The sequence below is a fragment of the Manis pentadactyla genome, chromosome 5 (assembly GCF_030020395.1).
Source record: "Manis pentadactyla isolate mManPen7 chromosome 5, mManPen7.hap1, whole genome shotgun sequence".
NCBI lineage: Eukaryota > Metazoa > Chordata > Mammalia > Pholidota > Manidae > Manis > Manis pentadactyla.
This window is the reverse complement of record NC_080023.1, coordinates 3872104-3891639: the sequence shown is the minus strand read 5'-3', so window position 1 is coordinate 3891639 and position 19536 is coordinate 3872104. Positions and strand designations below refer to the sequence as shown.

At 60.1% G+C, this 19536-nt stretch overlaps 2 protein-coding genes across 7 annotated transcripts; one reads left to right on the top strand and one right to left on the bottom strand.

Moving 5' to 3' along the window:
* Positions 1 to 453: 453 nt before the first annotated feature.
* On the bottom strand, positions 454 to 5656 carry TMEM129 (transmembrane protein 129, E3 ubiquitin ligase). Of its 4 annotated transcripts, XM_057502066.1 has the most exons (5): positions 5215 to 5316; positions 3312 to 3363; positions 2635 to 3109; positions 2055 to 2262; positions 454 to 1951 (listed from the first exon to the last, which is right to left on the bottom strand). In XM_057502066.1, the coding sequence occupies exons 3-5, from the start codon at positions 3093 to 3095 to the stop codon at positions 1703 to 1705; spliced, it is 918 nt and encodes a 305-aa protein (XP_057358049.1). In that variant the 5' UTR covers positions 3096 to 3109; positions 3312 to 3363; positions 5215 to 5316; the 3' UTR covers positions 454 to 1702. The 4 variants fall into 4 exon arrangements, with proteins under 4 accessions (XP_057358049.1, XP_036777361.2, XP_036777362.2 ...); XM_036921466.2 differs by lacking the exon at positions 3312 to 3363 and having other exon boundaries at positions 5215 to 5656; XM_036921467.2 differs by lacking the exon at positions 3312 to 3363 and having other exon boundaries at positions 2055 to 2214; positions 5215 to 5656.
* An 82-nt stretch (positions 5657 to 5738) lies between these two features.
* TACC3 (transforming acidic coiled-coil containing protein 3) lies at positions 5739 to 17719 on the top strand. 3 transcript variants are annotated; one of them, XM_036921414.2, is made up of 16 exons: positions 5739 to 6018; positions 7475 to 7637; positions 7793 to 7935; positions 9259 to 10197; positions 10812 to 10887; positions 11028 to 11184; positions 12727 to 12779; positions 13121 to 13224; positions 13708 to 13792; positions 13933 to 14031; positions 14648 to 14724; positions 14798 to 14841; positions 15348 to 15508; positions 17044 to 17150; positions 17249 to 17369; positions 17502 to 17719. In XM_036921414.2, the coding sequence occupies exons 2-16, from the start codon at positions 7476 to 7478 to the stop codon at positions 17565 to 17567; spliced, it is 2394 nt and encodes a 797-aa protein (XP_036777309.2). In that variant the 5' UTR covers positions 5739 to 6018; position 7475; the 3' UTR covers positions 17568 to 17719. The 3 variants fall into 3 exon arrangements, with proteins under 3 accessions (XP_036777309.2, XP_036777307.2, XP_036777308.2); XM_036921412.2 differs by having other exon boundaries at positions 7475 to 7661; XM_036921413.2 differs by lacking the exon at positions 5739 to 6018 and adding an exon at positions 6752 to 6804 and having other exon boundaries at positions 7475 to 7661.
* Positions 17720 to 19536: the final 1817 nt, after the last annotated feature.

Here is a 19536-nt window from a genome sequence, read left to right as displayed (position 1 = left end):
GGGACGAGCGAGGCCGTGTCAGCCACGACACCGCCTCGGCTTTACTGATGAGGGGCCCGAGGGAAGGGCTCCTCACCGCCGGTATCGGGGCGGCCGGGCCGCCGAGGCCTCTTGGACGATGATTGGCCGCGCCTCGGGGACGACAGGGAGTCAGCGGGAGATTCGGACGCGCGCCAGGCGGGCGCTCAAGCTGGCCGGACCCGGAGGGGCGGTGCCGGGTGCCCCCAGCGGCCCGTGCTCGGCGCCGCCTCCCGCGAGTCCCGCCCACACGCCCGGGACCGCAGTCCTGCAGCAGGCATCGGGGAAAGGCTCCCGCAGCGCGTCTCCCTTCCCGTTCTGAACAAAAACAGAGTGGGCACAACACTGCCACCTCTAGAAAGGCTTCTCCCCGACTGTTAACTGAAGTCTGAGCACCAGGAAAAAAAAAAAACATCCCATTTTATTAAAAGTATGTAACCAAACTAACGTTTTAATGTGTCACTCAGCTACAATAGATTTTTACAAAACTTTTTTAGTAAAACTGGGTTATTTGTAAAATTAACCCAACTGGCCCTCCCTTGGCAGTACACTAAACTCCAGGTGTGGCTTCTGGTACCCCTCTAATGGCCTTTATCTATCTCTGAGTGCCCCCAAGGGCCCTCAAAGCCAGATCTCTTCTAATCACAAATCCCTGGGATTTGGTGTGGCCTTGGGAGAGTTGGGCTGACTGGATCTGTCACCCTGCTTAAAATGGCCAGGCTTAGGGGGCACAGGGCCACGGGTTCAAGGGCTCCGAGAGACAACCCTCCTCCAGCAGCCACGTCACAACTGGTCTCTGGGCCCTGACACTCCCCTCCTACCTGTGCACCAGGCACTGGGAAGACATCCATCACCACCTTGACCCCGGGACAGGCTCCCTTATGGGACTGTAGTCAGCTGTGTGCTGCACTGATAGGCTTGTCTGTAGGTAGGATGTCACTGTGTCTTCAGCTCAATCCCCGTCACATACACCCCGAGAGTCTGAGGCTTGCCCCTTCTTGGACTTAGGCAGCAAAAGGAACATGGGTGCCCCTCCAGGGGAGTGGGTGGCCCCAAGCACAGAACTGAAGGAACAGACGCTGGGAGCAGCCAGCCTCTCACCCTGCCTGATGGGAAGCCCAGGGTCTCCCCAGGTAGGGAGGTAGAAGGCAGAGACCACCCCACCCAGGAGCACCCTGGACTGGCAGCCCTGGAGTCTCAGAGCAGCTGGGGGGTGGAGGGGCAGTATCTTAAGGATGGGGGCAGACAGTCCACAGCCACTTTTAGATGAACCTGTGTCTGGGTGTAACTAAGGGACAGGTGTGCTCCATAAAATTAAGGCAAATAGCCCAGAATAGGACCATCTGGGGCAGACCGAAGTCTTCCAGAACAGCTCAGGAGCCCCTGGGATGCTCTGGAGATGGGACCAATGTGTTCTCCACGTCCAGCACATGCCCCTAAGGGGATGAATGGGGCGCAGACACAACAGAGGTGCTGAAGACCCTTTCCGCAGGAACTTCGGCAGAGATTCCTTTCTAAACAAAGGTCCTCCCCCTCTGAAGTCTCATCAAGCTGGTGAAGAGGCCTGGCTGACAGCCCCACCCAGAGCCTGGAGGCAGACTGCTCCCCTAGTGGCTGTGGGGTCCTTGGCAGGGCTGGTGGGGACTCAGGGCCGCTCCCTCACCCTGCCCAGCAGGGCTAGCCCTCAGCGCACAACGCACACATCCAGGATGCAAAAGAGTGCGCGACAGGTGGGGCAGGGCACGCGGCTGGCCAGCCAGGTGTCGGGGCGCTGTGGGTCCTGGCGGCTGGCAAACCACTTGCCCATGCAGGTGAGACACCACATGGGGCGGCAGTAACACTGCTGGCACTCGCCCTCGGCCGCCTCCTGGCAGGTCTTCACCAGCTTCACACTGGCAGGTGTCTGCATACAGCCAATGCACGCCTCCAGCTCCTGTGGGCAGGCCCAGAGGGTCACAGGGAGGCCGGCTGTGCCGCCCACCTCCCCGACCCTGGACACCATGGAGGCTCAGTTGTGGGAAGCTGCCAGCCCCCACCTGGCTGCTGGGGACCGAGTAGGCCGGGTTGGCCTCCACCAAAGAAGCAAACGTCTCCAGAAACAGGTCGCCGAGGCTCTGGAGGATGACCACGCTGGCTGCACTGCGGATAGGTGCGCGGAGCTTCTCACACAGCTCGCCGTACTCCGTGGAGTTCAGCCTGCATGAGGCGGGGGCTGCTGTACCAGGGCCACCAGGTGACACCCTTCTGCAGGACAAGGCTGCTTGTTCCCAGTGGGGATACCCAGGCTGTACCCCGAGGGTGGCCATGCCTCCACAACCACACAGAATGTGGGCTTGGGCACAGCCGAGCTGCCTGACAAGACCAGCTAGCAAAGATGGCCCTGAGGCCAGAGCCCACAGGCTCAGCAACACCCACCCACCCCGATGGGACTCGGGGAGGGCAGGATGAAATCTGAGACACAGATCCCCTGGCCCGCAGCAGGTTCAGGCCCCAGGCGTGGCCCAGGCAGACCAGCTGGCATGTGCCCTTCGCCACCTGCCAAAGGGGCACAGGACTGGAACCTGGGTGCTGGCTGGGCACGTGCCCTCTGACGAGCTCCTCCCTGGGCACACCTACCGGATGTTAAAGGCCTGCACAGTAGGGCTGGCACTGGCTACCCGGATGGTGAGGAGTTGCACAGGCAGGTGTGAGTCAGGTGAGAGCTCGTGCTGCTGCGACTCTGTCACCGTCAGATGCACGTCCTGCTGCTGGGCCACGTGCACATGGTATGTGGTCACCTTCATCACCCAAGTGTCTGTCACAATCACACGGGCACCTGGTGCCCCTGTGGCAAACTTGTCAATCCGCCGGAACTCAGTGTTGACAGAAGCAGCAACAGCTTGCCAGCCCGACTGAGGGAGGGCATAGAGCGCCAGAGTGCGGGCCAGAGGGTGGTGGGCCCACCGGTCCCAGGACCAGTAGTAGATCAGGGTGCAGGCAATTGTGGGCACGGTCACTGCCAGCAGAAGGAAGAACTGCCAGGCATCTGGGGCCTGGCTGGGGGAGTAGAGCCGCTTTTCAGAAGCTGCAAAGCACATGCCCACGTAGTAGCCTACAAGGGATAGGGTGAGCCTCAGCAGAGATCAAGAGGCCAGGTCACTGTCCTCCCCATTAGTGCCCTTCAAGGATCACAGAGCTGCCCCTGTGCCTCAGAGAGGGGCACTTTCTCTTGTCCCCAGCCCTGAGCCTGGCCCCTTCTGCCCTAGTCAGCCCCCACGCCAAGGTTGTAGTACCTCAGGGCAGGTGCACCTCACCTGCCTCTGTGGCCAGCCCAGCTCAACTTTTGGCCATGGCAGCAACACAATACTGAAGAGAAAAAGTTTTTAATCTACCCTATCAGTTTACACAAATACTATGAGAGTACCCAAAAAACTAGAAAAACCTGGAAAGGCAAACATGAATACAAGAATCTGACGTCACCCAATGCAGAGTTGCCCACTGGCCTCCCCAGGCCAGATATTGGCTCCTTGGCCTCCAAAGCATGGCCCATCGCAGAACTCCAATATTGTGTACCAAATAATAAAGAATGACAGGGGCACAGTGCATTGTCACTGGCTCCTCCATCACCCACATGTCTGTCACAATCACATGGCACTTGGTGCCCCTCTGGCACACTTGTCAATCCGTCAGAACTGTGTTGACTTAGGCAGCCACAACCCTCCAGCCCCACTGCAGGTGCTGCTCCAGGGCCCCTACTGGCCACACGGGACCACTCTGCCCATCATAGTGAATGTACTAGCGAGGGACCATGAGGCAGAGCTGAAGTTGCAAAAGTAATAGTAAACATGTGCTGCTGTTGATCGAATCACTGTGCTTTGAGATAATTTGTTACATAACAATAAATAACATGTTCCTAAGGTTTCAAAGCTTTCCCAACCAAGTTGGGGGGAGGGAAATGCCCAGTGTCTGGCCACTAGGCCAGACTCCATCTCCCTCTGGATGTGGCCTTGATGAGTCACTGGCTGCCTCATTTCTGGTCTCCCTGCTTGTGGTGGGATGATGGTGGCCCAGCCTCTCTCAGGCTGCTGGGCGGGTACAATTAGAGGAGCTCCCAAAAGCTGTGGGGATCCTTAGTTCCCTGGGCAGAAGCCCAACACACACCCTCATGTGAGCCCAGGCTCTACGCGGCACTTTCCTCATCTGGGGCCCCACAGAAGTGCTGGGTCCTCAGGCAGAGGGAGCTACATGACTACCCCAGTGCCAGGCAGAGCAACCTCTTGGCCAAAGCAACAAGGCCACCAGCTCACCACACCAGCCCCGTCTCCATCCTGGCATGGACTCCCCTCTGCTTGCCTTCTCCCAAGAAGCAGGCAGCCCTAGGCCCCAGCCCATCCCCCTCAGCCCCCTCCACACCAGCCCAGGCTGCGACGCCCTGCTGGCAGCGGCAAGCCCCTCCCTGTATCCACAGAACTGCACACCTGCCACCTGCCCTCTCTGCTTTTGTTCCCTGTGCACTAAAGATCCCCCCACCTCGTACCCCACTCTTCAGCCAATCTCCCATCCAACCAGCTAACAAACCAGCCTCCCAGAGACCAGCTAATACCTGTGTCAGGCAACATCTGAGCATCCTGGCCTCACACAAGCCTTCACGGGCCCCTGCACCTATGATACCCCCACCGGTATCATTCACCTCGGCTAGTCTCTCCCACACCGACCTTCCAAGGCCTGGGGCAAGGCCACATCCTTCCGAAGACCCCTCTGCGCCCTTTGTTGCAATCAGTTAACTCATGCCCCTCTCGTGGGCACTACCCCCCACGTGAGAGTTCACGCTCTGCCCCGGCTGGGCGAAGCGTCCCTCCAGGGTTCTGAGCCTGCGTTTCTCCAATCTGCGTGGGACCTGACGCCATCAACCTCCTCCCCACTTTTGGGAGCAGCCAGGCGGCGGACGCGAGACCCGATTCAGCACCTCCTCTCCCCCGACCAGGGGCACACGTCGTACGGCCCGCAGCCTTGCCTCTCGGTTCTGTCGTTTCTCTCCAGGAATGCTGATCGGCCCTCCCAGCCTCTTCCCCAGAGGGAGGGGACCCGAGGCCCAGCCACCTCTGGGGTCCCGAAGCTCGGCCGCGAGCCCCCGACCCCGCCAGGACGCCTCCGCCCACCCAGGGAGCAGAAGGCCGGGAGGGTCCCAGGACTCCGGGCGAGAACCCGGCCGCTCACCGAGCGGCAGCAGCGAGTGGCACAGCAGCGTGGCGGCCGTGCGGCGCAGGTGGTAGGGCACGAAGGCGGCGTCCTCGCTGCCCAGCCAGCCCGACAGCAGGTTCTGCACCGTGAGCCCGGCCGAGTGGAACTCGGTGGGCGTGAACACGAAGCACACAGCAAACACCAGGTAAGCCAGCGTAAAGGTGACCTCGGGGCTGTCCATCGCGCAACCGCCGCCGGCGAGGTCCGCCGCCGCGGCGCGGAGAACAGGCCCGGGCGTCCAGGTCCGGTGGGCGCTGGGGGTTCTGGGAGCTGCAGTCCCTGTGCCCCGCACCAGCAGAGATAGTGAGCGGCCACAACAATCCTCGCGAGAGTTCGGCTCCTCCTCACAACCCGCCTTGGGGGCGGCACTGCACCTGGTCCCATTTTACAGCTGGGGAATCTGCGATCCAAGCGTCTTCCCGTGCGGCCCAGTCGCGTCCGCAGCAGAGCCGGAGATCACAGGGCAACCGCGAGCCCTGTAAACACCACCTGCCAACAAGCAGCCCCTCCCCTCCGCCAGTTCAGCGAGCCGCGGCTCCCCAGCACTCCCAGTTCCCCCCGCGCCTAGCGGGCCCATCGCCCCGGAAGCAGAACAGCAGACGCGTGGGGACGTGGCCAAGAGGCACGACCTCCCATTGGCCACTAGCGTCCCGTGCGTCACACCCTCTGCCGCGCGCTGATTGGCCGCGGCTCCAACCGTCGGTATTTGAATCGGCGGCGGGCGGGCTCACTCCCAGCCTCGGCACCTCCGCACCTTTGGCTCCTTGCAGCGGCCTGCAGGTAGGCGGCGGGGAACCCCAGGCTCGGCGCTGCGATCCCGCCTGTCCCTCATCCCTCGGACCTCCCCGGCCGCCGCAGGCGGGACACGGATGCCTGGACGGCTGCACCCTGACTGGCTCTGTGCCGCCTTCTGGCACCGGAGGTTCGCGGCAGAGCCTCCTCTGTGACTCCATGCAGCTGGAAGCGCCGCCGGTGACCCTGGCTCGGAACGCTCGCCTCTAGCCCCGCCCCGCCCCGCCGCGCCGCCCCTGCGCCCCAGGCAGCTTCGTGCCGCTTCCTCTGCTCCCCACCTGGGGGCCATCCCCGACCCTGGCCGCACCTGCCGGGAGCCCCTCCCAGCCTTCCAGCCCCGGCTGCTCTCGCGCCTCCCCCGTTGAGGCACTGCCAGATAGGTCCTCTAGGCCCCCCTTACGCGTCCCGCAGCCACCCAGCCCCCCGTTTTACCCACTTGCTGAGGTAGAACCTAAGACTCGCCCTTGCCTTCTGTTTCCCTCTCCTTCGTGCGCGCAGCTTGGGCCTGCTGGCCAAGCAGGGCTGAGTGCTGGCAGGCCGCCGCTGTGGGGCCTCCCATCTGCCTACTTCTCCCTGGCCCCTTCCTTGTCCTGCATAGCAGCGTCCCGCCCCCATGCCTTCCAAGAGCTCCTTTACTTTCCAGGCTGCCCTTGCTCCCTCTGTCCCAGCCACCCACACTTTGCTCTTCTTCACACTGTAGCCCCTAGGAACACTACCACCAGCAAGTACCTGGGGACCCCCTTGGGCAGGTGACTCCTAGATTGGGAATGTCAGGTTGGTAACCATCATGAAGACCTTGGGAAAGAGGAGTGGGGCTGTTCTAGAACCTTCTGGGCCTCACTGGAGACACCCTGGTGTGTTTCTAGATTCCAAGCCCCAGTGTAGAAGCATCTCCATTCCCCAAGGGGTTGTTATGTCACTGGCTGTCCCTCCACCCTCCTGATGTCCTTCTCTGGTCCCCATTTCCCAGCCCTGAGGGTAAGAGTAGGCCATGGCACCATTCTGCTTTCCTTTTCTCTGCTAAGGGCAGCCTGCTCCAGTTCTAGGGCCTTGAGCAGAGGCCTGTGCGGAGACCTGGGCTGTCTCTTCCAGCCTTCCGACAGACTGGCTGTCACCTGTCTCCTGAAGGAGTTTTGCCCACAAAATTCAAGTTGTTTTGAGGGTCCTATTCTTCCTCTTTGCCCTTCGGGCCAAAGACCCTTCTAGCTCTTAGACCTGGTAGGTTGTGCTCCCCCGAAGCAGGATGGGGACAGCCTGGAAGAGGACAGGCTGCCTGAGCGGTGACCCTGCGTGCAAAGGGGACACCCTGCAGTTCTGCAGCGCTGGCTCCTGTCATGTCTGTGTGTCTGGACAACCCGGTCCTCACGCTGAGAAAGGATGCTCTGTGGTTTTGTTTTTGTTTTTTTTAATTCTAGGGGGGTCTCCCTTCTGCTTGCCTTTCCAGAATGAGTCTGCAGATCTTCAATGACAAAAATGTCACTGGTGACAAAAGTACAGAAAACTGTGACTTCCTGTTTTTACCACCAGAACTTACCGGAAGATCTACTGTTCTTCGTCTGTCACAGAAAGAAAATGTGCCACCCAAGAGCACTGCCAAAGCAATGAAGGCAAGCGTGTTGTGCCTGGGGAAGGTCTATGTGTCTGTCAGGTCACCCTGGGTCTGCGTGCCTGGTGACTTACTGAGGTAGCAGGGCACAGCCTGCCAGCATGGATGGCAGTTGAGACCTGAATCATTGAATAGGTGCTCCCCTCTCCCCAACAGGTAACTTTTCAGACACCTCTGAGGGACCCACAGACACACCGAATTTTAAGTCCTAGCATGAGCAGCCAGTTTGAGCTTTGTTTTGCTCTGGATGACACCATTGGATTAGAAAACTCCCATCAAATCTGGACCCAGAAAGAGAAGTAAGTGGGGTACTGTGTGCAAACTGCAGTTTGTGACATCTGTGGAGATGTGGAGGATGGTTCTGTTTCATTGTCTGCTGCATCCGGCTGGGTTTCTCCTGGTCTCTGCTCAGCTGGAGCAGTGCACGGGCCAGCGCTCCACATCAGACACTTTGGAAGCTGAGGTTTCATACTCCTTTTCTTCGCCAACAAATTGATCTTGGTTTTTGTTCCTCTAGTTCCATGAAATATCCTGACCACATCTCTGAGGAAGGATTCTCTGGTCTTGTTTTTGTTTTTTTTAATTCCAGTGGGGTCTCCCTTCTGTTTGCAAGTCAGCTTTGCATTGTCAACATCAAGCTGTGGAGGAAATTTGCAGATAGATCTTACTTTTAGAGGCACAGAGACTGTCTTGTATAATCTAGGCAGAATGGGAGAGGCTATGGGTTTCGATTTTTAAACACTTGGCTTTGACCTTTTCCCACTTTGGTCTGGCAAGGAGGATCCTTCTCCCTAGATTAGGCTGCACTAACCCATCTGGGGTCCCCAGGGACCCTCTCTATCCAGAGTGGGAAAGGGCCTCATTACTACATTTTTGTTCTGGTTTTTACTGATTTAAATTGTATAAGACTTGCCTTTTGTTTTGAACAGATATCAGATGAGCAGAGAAGCTATGTAAAAGCAAAATACCACCAAAATGCCCTTCACTTAAGTAAAACGTCCTTGGGTCTGCATCCCCATGCCCCGGGGGCAGCACCTGGAACCTGGATCTGCCCCTCCTCCCAGCTTCCTTGCTACTACTTTCCAGCTTCACTTTTGTACTTTTTGAAATTCATCTCAACAAGAGTAGAGTGAGTCATTCACTGTTTCCTAACAGCCGCAAGAGGAAGGGAAACTTGTTCACTCAGCCCTGTCTCCTGGCTGCCAGGGTCCAACACACTTTGAGGGCCAGGAAGCTTCCCACCCCCAGGGCAGCTGAGTGGGGGCAGGAGGCTGGGAGGGCCCTGCTCTGTCTAAAGGCAGTGTTCTCACCCTTGCCTTTCTCTCTCCAGTGAAAGGCTTGACCCTCGTGCTCTGATGGGCCCTGACCATGTAGGGTGGTCCCCAAGGGAAAGGGCAGATAACCCTAACTTTGGTCATTTGTCAGGCTTTTGCTCTGTCTCCCCAGAAGTCTTTGTGCCCAGGTGGCCCACCAGGCTTTGACTTCTGGGGACCCACTTGGGGTAGTCACCCTGAGAAAAGAGCCACCACAGTGTTTTTCCCTGTGTTTAGCTAATGATATCATGTGGACTAAAATGTAATTAAAACTGTAGGTTTCTTATCATTAACTGTTTTTCTAAAAAGCCAACAGTTTGCTAAGGAAGTGGACACCAAAACAACCAATGGAATTCAACAGAAACCAGCAGTGGCTGATGCCAACCCACCTCCAGGGCACTTGAGACCAGCCTCTGAAGATAGGTGTTCCAGCAGACCCACCTCAGCTCCCCTGACTAGCCTGGGTCCCTCCGGCTCTTCCCAGATGCTGGAAAGTCCTCAACACCGAGCGGCATCCCCAGGACAGATGTCTGGGAGCCTTGGACGATCCTCCGAGGAAGGTGCTCACTCCTCCTCCTCAGAGTGGAGTGTCACGTCTGCCTCTGACGTCCTGGAAGACCCTCCTGGAACAGCGCCCCAGGATAGACCAGAGGACACCCCCAGAGCCGCTGGAGGAGGCTGGGGCTGCATCTCTGCTTCCTCACCCACCTTGCCACATGGTGCTCACCCTCAGGGAGCACGCGGAGAAGGGCCCCTCGCAGGCCTGCCTGGCGAAGCCCCAGCCCGCCCTGAGGATGCTTCTGGCCCCGAGAACACTGCCCCAGCCAGCCCTCAGGAGGCCGAGGGGGCCATGTCTCCACGTCCTCAGGCGGAAGGGGCCAGCGGCCGGAGGGCCGACCCCTCGCCAGGCAGGCCTGCGAGGCTAGAATTTGACTTCTCTGACCAGGCCTCCAGCGAAAGGTCACCCCCACCAGGGACCCTGGGGAAGAGACCTGGCCTCAAAGCCCCTTTGAGAGGGCCAGAAGCAGGGCAGAAAGAGGCCCTCACAGAGGCAAGCAAGGGTCCCATTCTGCCTCCCTGGGGATCTCACATCCTGGACTGGGACAAGCTGGATGACCCAAGCTTCGACCTGTCCAGAGGTGGTGGGGAGGCCTGGCCCTCGCAGCAGCCCAAGAGCAGGTCAGCCAGGCCTGTGGCCAAGCAGCTGAGCATTGGCCCCATGGCCGCAGAGGACTTGCCTTTGAGCCAGTGAGTACAGGGTGGCAATGTCGGGGTATCTGCTTAGTAGAGTGTGCCGGAGAGCCTGGGCCAGAGAAGCCCCTTATGTGCCCGAGGAGGGGCCTCGGTGGCACAGACCACAGGCTATTGCCACCCAGTCCTGAGGCTGAAGAGGGTATGGGCAGCCAGCAGAGCAGGTGGAAAACAGCAGGAAAGGAGTTTGCCCCACCCGTCCCGCCCTCTCCAGGGCACTGTCCTCGGGCTTCAAGAGTCTTACCTGTAACAAGCCTGGGAGGCCTGGGAAGATGCCCAGCGGAGGGGAGCTCCTGAGGCCTGTGGTGCAGCAGCCAGCTCTGTTGTGCCCTTAGCACTCCCCGCTCTGGGAACATGGGGTGCCCAGAGCCTGCTGGCCTGCTTGCCAGCAGGAAGGGTGACTAGCCCCTTTGCCTAGTGTTGAGTTGAGCCCCTCGCACTTCCTGCCAACTTCCAAGGCTCGTGGTCCTCAGCGGGTGGGGTGGTGGGGCTGGGGGGCTGGCTCTGCTGGGCCCCAGCGTTGCCTCCATCCTGGCTTTCTCAGGGACATTCACAAGGTGGGTGGCGGCTCCGTGCTGGGGGCGGGGGGCCTACTGACCCCATCTCCTCAGGCAGGTGCCAGAAGCCTCAGTGGACAGCATGCCCCTGGTGACGACCTCATCAGGGACAACAGAAGCGACGGGTGAGGTACGGAGTGGTTTTGCACACATACCACCACGGGCATATGTCAGAACAGAGGCTCTGGTGACTGGGCGGGACACACCGTTGGGGTGGGACTGCATGAGATGCCCAAACAGAGCTGCCCAGGTGACGACCTGTCCTTCCAGGAGGGGACCACGGATTCTTCGGGTGCACTGGCCCCCTCCAACAGCCCAGGCAGCGAGCCCTCGGCCCTGCCTGCCACTCCGGCATGCCCTGCTCCTCAGCGGGGGCCAGAGCCCACCATGGACCCAGAGGAGGAGCACTTCCGAGACCCGGCCGAGGGTATGCCGCCCCCAGGTCACCCTTTGTCTGCCCCGTGCCTGGAGGCATTTGCGGGGGGTTGTCTCACAGGCCTAACTGTCCCCTGACTTTAAGCACTCCATGTAGAGACTTGTAGTTTACCCAAAAGGGGTATACTGAGGAAATACCTTTAGTATAAAGATCTTTTAGAAATGCAAATCATGGACTCAGGAAAATGGCAAAAGACCGGAAGGAGGCTGTGCACAGATGCACAGGAAGCAGTGGGGTCCCTGCCCCACTGGAGGTGGGGCAGTTGCTCAGCTGAGCTGCTGTCAGTGACAGCTCAGGGTGGGACTGCTCTGAAGGGCAGCTGGCGACCTGTAGGGCCTCAGCCGTGGCTGCTGAGCCGCCAGGGTGGGGAGCACGGGGCATGCAGGGTGACCAGATCCCCTGGCTGGGCTCTGCCATGGTAGGCCTGCCACCCCACAGGGACCCAGGAGCCACACGACCTCTGGGGTTTGGTCCCCCTTTACACTGAGCAGAATGTGTCTGAGGTTCCTCCCTGCTACAGCGGGTGGCAGGACTCTGTTCCTCTTTATGGCCAACCACTATTCCCCTCTGTGGGCGGGGCCAGCTCGGGTCAGCCATCAGTAGGTGGACCTTTGGGCGGGCCTCCACCTTTCCACTGTTGGAGCAAGGCTGCTCTGGGTGGTCGTGTGTGCATTTTCCTGTGGATCTGTGGTCCCCATTTCTCTCAGGTATGCATGTGCCTGTGAGAGGAGTCACATGGCACCTGTTAACTGTTCCACAGCCCCACGCCTTTACTTCCCCCGCAGCAACGTGGGAGGGCCCAGCATGGCAGCCCCCGCCAGCACTCCCTGCTCTCTGACCTTCAGGTGCAGCCATCCTGCTGGGCCCAAGCTGCCACCTGACAGCCGAGCGCACCAAGCACCTCCTCGTGTACGGGGAAACGGCCACTCTCACCTTTGCCCCTCGCACTGGTTGAGTTGTGAGGGTTTCTAGTGTGGCCCAGAGAAGAATCCTCCGTCGGGTGCATGGTCTGCAGACGTCCAGTTCGTCCGTTTTTTCTTTTGTCATGTGCTTTTCACATCAAATCTAAGACATCACTGTCAAGTCCAATATTGTGAAACCCTTATGTTTTCTCAAGAATTTCATAGTTTTAGCTCTTACGTTAGGTCTTTGGCCTAATGGCATGAGGCACCCTTAGCTTTTTTAAGCAAAGGTTATGTTTTCAGGAAGAATTTTCTGGGGCAGCTTTAGCAGTTCTCAATTTGGGCGCTTCGGCTCTGTGGGGGACACTTGGTTGTCACTCTGAAGGGGACGGACGGCTCAGACTGCAGGCAGACGGCCCCACAGAGTGAGCCAGCCCGAGGGCTGCTGGTGCCGGGGCAAAGACCCCACTTTAAAGCAAGGGGTGCCTAGGACAGGTGGGGAGGGGGTGCAGCTTGCTGTCCACCCAGCATAGTCAGGCTCTGGGGTGCCCAGCACAGTAGCCGTCTATCTCACCAAGCCAGAGTGCATCCCAGGTGGGGGTGACCACAGTGCTGACATGCTCCCTCTCAGTTCTAGGCGTGGGGGCCGAGGTGGATTACCTGGAGCAGTTTGGGACATCCTCAGTAAGTAAGACAGCCTTCCCTGAAGTATATGTCTCAAAAATTGACTTTTTCTAGATAGTCCCATGCCACGGTCATCCCTCAACAATCATGCCACTTCTACCCGTATGTCTGCCCACCGCCACCTGTCTAAGCAGTGCCCCGTGGTCCCGCGGAGGTCCCATCCTGGGTGCTCTGCTGGAGGCACTGTTCTGCGGCCAGGCGCAGTCGCGCCCTGGGAGGTGTCCCCTGATGTGTTGTGATCTCTGCTGGGACCTTTGTCCAGTGAGAAGACCCCCATGGGCCTCTTCGGGGCCATCGCCCATCAGGGGCAGTGGCAAAGCTGACCTTCCCATCCCCTTCAGTTCAAGGAGTCGGCCCTGCGGAAGCAGTCCTTGTACCTCAAATTTGACCCGCTCCTGAAGGACAGCCCTCAGAGGCCGGCAGCTGCAGCCCCCAAGAGCAGCAGGTACAGCCCCCTTATGCTGGGCTCGTGGGGTGGGCCAGAGGCTGGCCACGGCCAGGCGCGCCATCAACCAGAGACTGCTAGACACCCTCTGACAGGCCGACCCTGGGGAACTGCAGCGGTCAGTGCAGAGCTGAGCCAGAATGGTGGCCGTCCTTGCGACAGTGGGCAGCACAGGCAGCCGGGCACAGGACGCAGGCCACAAGCGAGACCTGTGGGCGTGGGTCAGATGTGCCCCCTGGCCGGCTGTGCACATGAGGTTCCCTGGCACGGCCACGGCCATCCTGCTCTGTATCTATGTGGCTGCCATCAGGGACAATGGCAAATGTTGTGTTTTCTCAAGTCAGGGACAGGGATATGTTGGCAGTTGGGCTATGTGGCCCTTAAATCCTAAAATGTTTATTCTCTGAGCCTTTGGGAAAAACTTGGGCTGACCCCTGCTCTGGAAGAAAAATGGGCACATTATGTTCTGTTTTGTGGCCTCAGCATGCAGGTGGCAGACGCACCTTCTTTGGAAGGTCCTGAAGTGAAGCTGGTGGAACTTGACTCCCCCGGAGCTGCAGGTGTCCCTGTAAGTGCTGTGTCTGTCTGCACATGCCATTTGAAGGGCCCAGGTTTACATCCCTGAGATCTGGAGGCTTCAGGATGCCAGGCAACGGGTGGGGAGGGTGCCAGAGGAGTTGTGGCCCAGCTGGTCTGTCACCCACACAGGTGCTGTGCCCCCCTCTGTGTGTTCTCGGGCCCCTGCAGCCACCCCTGGGCCCCATCGTGGACGTGCTGCAGTACAGCCAGAGGGACCTGGATGCGGCAGTGAGGATGAGGCAGGGGAGGGTGGCTTCCCAGTGCACCACCCCAGCTGCCCTTCACTGAGAGCTGAGGGTGGCAGCTCTGTGCCGGCCTTCCCCCAGCTGCTACCGGCATAGAACCTCGGGCATCTGCTCCCTGGTTCCCCAACAGCCCCTGCCACCCAGTTAGCCAAGTCCTGTGTTTCTGCCCAGCGCCTCACAGAGAACGCATCTGTGTGGTGGGTCTGATCTGATGTCCATGCACCCTGGCCTAGACAGCCGGCAGGCTGCACCTTCAGCCCCCAGTCCCTCTGCCCCAGAAACCCCCAGGGAGGAATCCAGCCAAGCCCCTCCTGAGGAGGGCTGAGGGGGCCTGCAACACGTGACCCAATGTACCCCGGCCACTTCTGCCCACAGCTGCGTCCTGCCATGGTCTTGGCTGCTGGGCCCCTCTTCTCAATAGGCTGCTCTCCCAGATCCCCTGCACACAAACAAGGCCTCTGGGGGCCCTTGGGACCCCTGTACACAACTGCCACAGAAGAGCCTGCTGGGCCCTGACAGTGCCTGGGGTGGGCAGCAGTGCTCTTGCTGGACACCAGCTGGCAAGCTGCCCAGACCAACATGGCATGTGGTGCGTGCAGGTGGAGGCGGTTCAGAAGGAGAACCTGCTGCTGCAGAGCCAGTGTGAGGCCCTGCATGCCAAGAACCTGGAGATGGGGTAAGGCCCGCGCAGCATGGCTTTCCCTTGGGGCCGCCCACCGCGCACACTCAGACGGGTCTCCTTCCCACAGGAAGATCATGGACGGGTTTGAGGGGATCGTGTACCAGGCGATGGGTGAGTTCTGGGTGCTCATGGTCTTAAAGCTGGCCTGATCCTGAGCTGGCATCTGAGGTCACAGCAGGGGTCAGATGGAATCCCTTCCATGGGTGCTGCACCTGGTCTGTCCTCGCACTGCCAGGTGGCCGTGTGTCTGAGCTGCATCTTCTGGGTCCCGGGCCCTGGGTGGGTGTGTCCAGTTCAGGGGCTGGGCCTGGTCAGGGACTCGGTTCCCAGGGGCCCCCAACAGCAGGGATTGACTGCAGAGTCTCCTCAGGTGTTCCTGCGGGGTGGTTACAGGCCTGTGGGTCTCAGCACCATCCCTTCCTCAGACCTCTGCAGTCAAGGCCTGGGTTCCCTGCATGCCCTCAGGTTCGGGCCGGAGCTGGTATTGAGGAAACAGCCTTCTTCTGGGCCTCAAGCTCCAGAACAGCTGGGTGGAGAGGGGCACTGCCACATGGCCTCCCGCGCACCAGCATCTGGCTGCTGCTCTGACTCTTAGTGCCTGTGTTTGTCTTCTCAAGAGGAGGCTCAGAAACAGAAGGAGCTCTCCAAAGCTGAGATCCAGAAGGTTCTGAAAGAAAAAGACCAACTGGCCACAGACCTGAGTTCCATGGAGAAGTCGTTCTCTGACCTTTTCAAGCGGTTTGAGAAGCAGAAGGAGGCGATCGAAGGCTACCGTGCGGTGGGTGGTCAGGCAGTCCAGGTCGGTGGGCAGCGGGCAGTGGCTGAGCCGGGCTTCCTCGTGCCCTCACCTTGTCGAGGTCGGGGACTGCCATCCCTTGTGGAGACAGCACAGCTCAGCACCCAAGGCTGCAAGGCCAGTCCTGCTGGAGGCCAAGGTGCTGCCTGCCAGGGGAGGGATCCAAACATGACTGCAGGGCCAGGGGTGTGCCAAGGTGTTCAGCAGCCCTTGGTGCAGCAGCTGCCTTCCAAGGGGGGCCTGTGTTGGGGGGCACCTGGGACTCAGAGCACATGCAGGGCTGCCCGGCAAAGGCTGGGCACTGAGGGCACAAGGCTTGGGCGGGGTTCCCCAGCCCCACAGCTGACCCTGGCTGCAGCCCCCTCCTCCCTTGGCATCACGCCAGCACCTCAGCAAGGGGAGATAGGTGAAGGAGCCAGTCACCTCCCAGAGATGCAAGGGGCCGCACACATGGTGGGGCAGTGCCCGTCACGCACGGCGGTCACTGAGAGGCCATGGCTCAGCCACGGTGGAGCTGCAGGCAGCTCAGCCAAGCCTCCAGGGGTGGGCAGACTGGACCCCAGCCCTCCTGCCAAGGGAGAAGTGCCAGAGGGTGCCACTGAGAGGTGGAGACCCTGGCCCTGGAGTCAGGACAAGCTGGACCCGTGTGGTCTCAGCCTGGGCCTCGGGGTGGTCAGCAGCTGCCCCCAGCTGCACAGCAGAAGCAAGTCTGAGGGTCACTCCGTGGAAGAGGAGATTGTGCCTGAAGTTCCTTCTAACATGATCTTCCAAACATAACTGCTTTCTATACCCAAAAGTGTCATGGCAGTCTAGGCCTCAGAGCCCAGCAAGGAGCGGCAGGACTCCTGAGCCGGGGAAACGGAGCTCAAGCCACCCTAGCGCTAGGGTTCAACAGAGAGGAAGGTGGCCAGGGCCACACGCGGGCCTGCCCCACAGGTGACCTGAGAACCCCTGGGCCTCGTGCCTCAGGTGGCCAAGAACCCTCCGGGGAGGAGACTAAGGAGCAGGCACTGTGGTTGAACCCCTAGTTCAGGACCCATCGGGGGTGGAGGGCAGGATGACAAGCAGATGGTGACTGGGGTGTGAGCTCAGGGCACCCTGCAGATAGCATGTGGCTGAACTTGTGTGTTGTGTCTGGGTGCAGAGGTGCCCCAGGGGTGCAAGGTCTCAGCTATGTATGTCCAAATGCTCCTGCTGTTGCCGGGGCATGGCAGCTACAGGCTGCTCCTGGAACCCAATGCCGGGCCTGCTAACCTCAGCAGTGCCTGGGCAGAGGCACAGTAGGCTGTGTGTGCCAGGCGAGCTGAGGAGGATGGCCAGGGGTGCCTTTTTCAAAAGGAAAATAGGAAATGCTATTTCCTTGTGGCCTTCCTCATCTGGGCTGCTGTTCCGTTAGAATCCCAGAGAGCCTCCATGGGCAGACTGTCCCCGTCTTGCCCTGGGGTCCCCAAAGCCAGGCTGGGTTAGTCTTGAGCAGAAAGCAGTGTTAGCAGTTGATGTCTGCTGGTTCCTTAAAGAACGAAGAATCGCTGAAGAAGTGTGTCCAGGACTACATAGTCAGGATTGAAAAGGAAGGCCAGAGGTACCAGGCACTGAAGGCCCACGCGGAGGAGAAACTCAGGCTGTGAGTTGGGGCAGAGAAGGGCACCCCCAACAAGCCTGCAGCGGGGCGGGGCTCCCCTAGGGCTGCGCTGGTGGGCTCAGCCCCACCCTTCTCCCCAGGGCCAATGAGGAGATCGCCCAGGTCCGGAGCAAGGCCCAGGCAGAGGCCCTGGCCTTCCAGGCAAGCCTGCGGAAGGAGCAGACACGCATCCACTCACTGGAGACGGCTGTGGAGCAGAAGGTGGGCAGGGGTCAGGCCCACTGCCAGTGGTGGGGGTGCCCTCCTGGTCCCTGGAGCCCCGCGCCCAGGCCGGGCCTGTTGCTGCCACACATGAGTGGCAGAAAACCCAGGGACTTGATATTTCTCCTTCAGACTAAAGAGAATGATGAACTGACACGGATCTGTGACGACCTCATTTCCAAGATGGAGAAGATCTGACGCGGGCCCAGCCTGCCTGCGCTGCTGTCCACCCACCTGTCTGTGGAAGGTTCCATGTTCTTTTTTCTGTTACCCTCAACCTGTTTTTAAACTAGATTACTTTAACAAGACTAAATAAAGTTTCCCTCAAGTTGAAACTCTGGGCTGTCCTGGTCTTGACCAAAGTGAGGGTCTTGGCCACGGCGGCACCTGGCAGCTCACTGTCACAGCCAAGGAAACGCACGAAGCCACAGATGAGTTGCTCATGCCCAGGCCTAGAGCCACCCGCAAAGGAGTGCTTCCTCGTCAGCCGGGAGCAGGGGTCCCCACACATGCATCCAGGCCGCGGCCTGCCCGGCAGTGGGCCTCCGAGCATCCCCCGTGAGGGTGTGGTCCCCTGCCCCTGAGCAGCCAGCTCCAGGACTGGCCTGAGGCACGCAGCAGTGACACATCCTGCTGTCACCAAGGTTCACTGCTGGCCGTGGGCCATGGCCCAGGGGTGTGAGCAGCGTGCTGTCCTGGCTCAGGAGGCACTGGGGGCCCTGGCCAGAGGGGTACCCAGGGCCCCACTGGCAGAGGGCACATTGGTTCACAGGGTATCCAGAGGAAAGTGCCTGGTACGGGTCAAAAGGCCAGGCTGGGGCCACCTGACCCCTGAACATCCCCACCTCTGTCCCTGTGCCCCACCACCCACCTGTGCTCCAGTGCCAGCACCTCCCCATCCTTGGACCACCACCCCCAGGTCCCATGCTCAATACAGCTGCCAGGAGGTGTGTGGCCAGGGACATGGGGCCACCTGGCCACACCAGACACTGCAAATCCTACGCAGAACAGCTCAGGACCCTTCCCAGGAGGAATATCTCCTGCCCGGCACATGTGTCTCCAGCTCACACCAGAGCTGGTACCCCTCCCTGTCACCACCCTAAGTCAGCCCTGCCCCTGGCTCTGGCACCTCTACTGTCTGCCCCTGCACAAGATTCCCTTCCCTCCTGCAGAGGAAACCCCTCTTCAGGGACAGGAGCCCCCACCCCACTCCCCTGCGCCCTGCACAGGGACACCCTCCCTACACAGGGACCCCCCATCCCAACCCCCTGCCCAGGGACCCCTTCTCCCCTTCCCCCTCCCCACACAGGACTCCCATCCCACCCCTCACCCCCACACTGGGGACCCTTTTTACCTTGCGCAGGGACCCTCTCCCCACCTCCCCACACAAGGACCCCTTTCCCCCTACACGGGGACCCCCTTCCCACCCACTCCCTCACACACACAGACCCCACATCTCACCCTGCCCAAAATGGGGCTCACTACCCCCCAGGAGGACTTAGAAGCTGAGGGGCTTCAGGACCCCACCATGGCCCACTGCACAGACGAGGACCAGAGGTCATGGGCTGGCGGCGGGGTGTGGGAGCAGCATGTGGGCAGCCCCCCTTCTGCCCAGAGTCAGCAGCAGCCACGTGGCCACAGGGCTCCCCCTTTCCCTTGTGACGTTGGAGCTGCCCTGCCGAGGCTGCAGGGCCTCCTCCTCGCCCAGCTCAGCCTGCCTAGCCAACTCCAAAGCTGCCCAGGGCCCTGTCCCCTGCTGGGGCTGCTGAAGCCAAGCCAGGAGGTGACCCAGAGGAGGCCACGCAGGGCAGCTGGCCACACTGAGGACACAGGCCGCTGGGCAGCATCCTGGGCTGGGAGCCTCTCTCCAGGACAAAGAGGCCTTGTACGGTTGAATGCATGTTTATCCTGGAGCCCAGGGCCTCAGGCTGTGAGGCCAGGCGGGCCCTGGCACTGTCTTCCATGGGTAAACATGGCCAGAGCCAGGCATGCGGCCACAGGTCTGGACTTCCGCACCTCTATAGTCTCTGCACATCAATACCATCAGTGCCACAGGGCATCCTGTCAGGATGGGGACTTGAGGAAAGACCTGGGGCCACCTCTGAGTCCCCATTGCTGAGCAGGAGGGAGGAAATACCAGCCAGGTGGCAGCAGTGGCCGTGGAGGC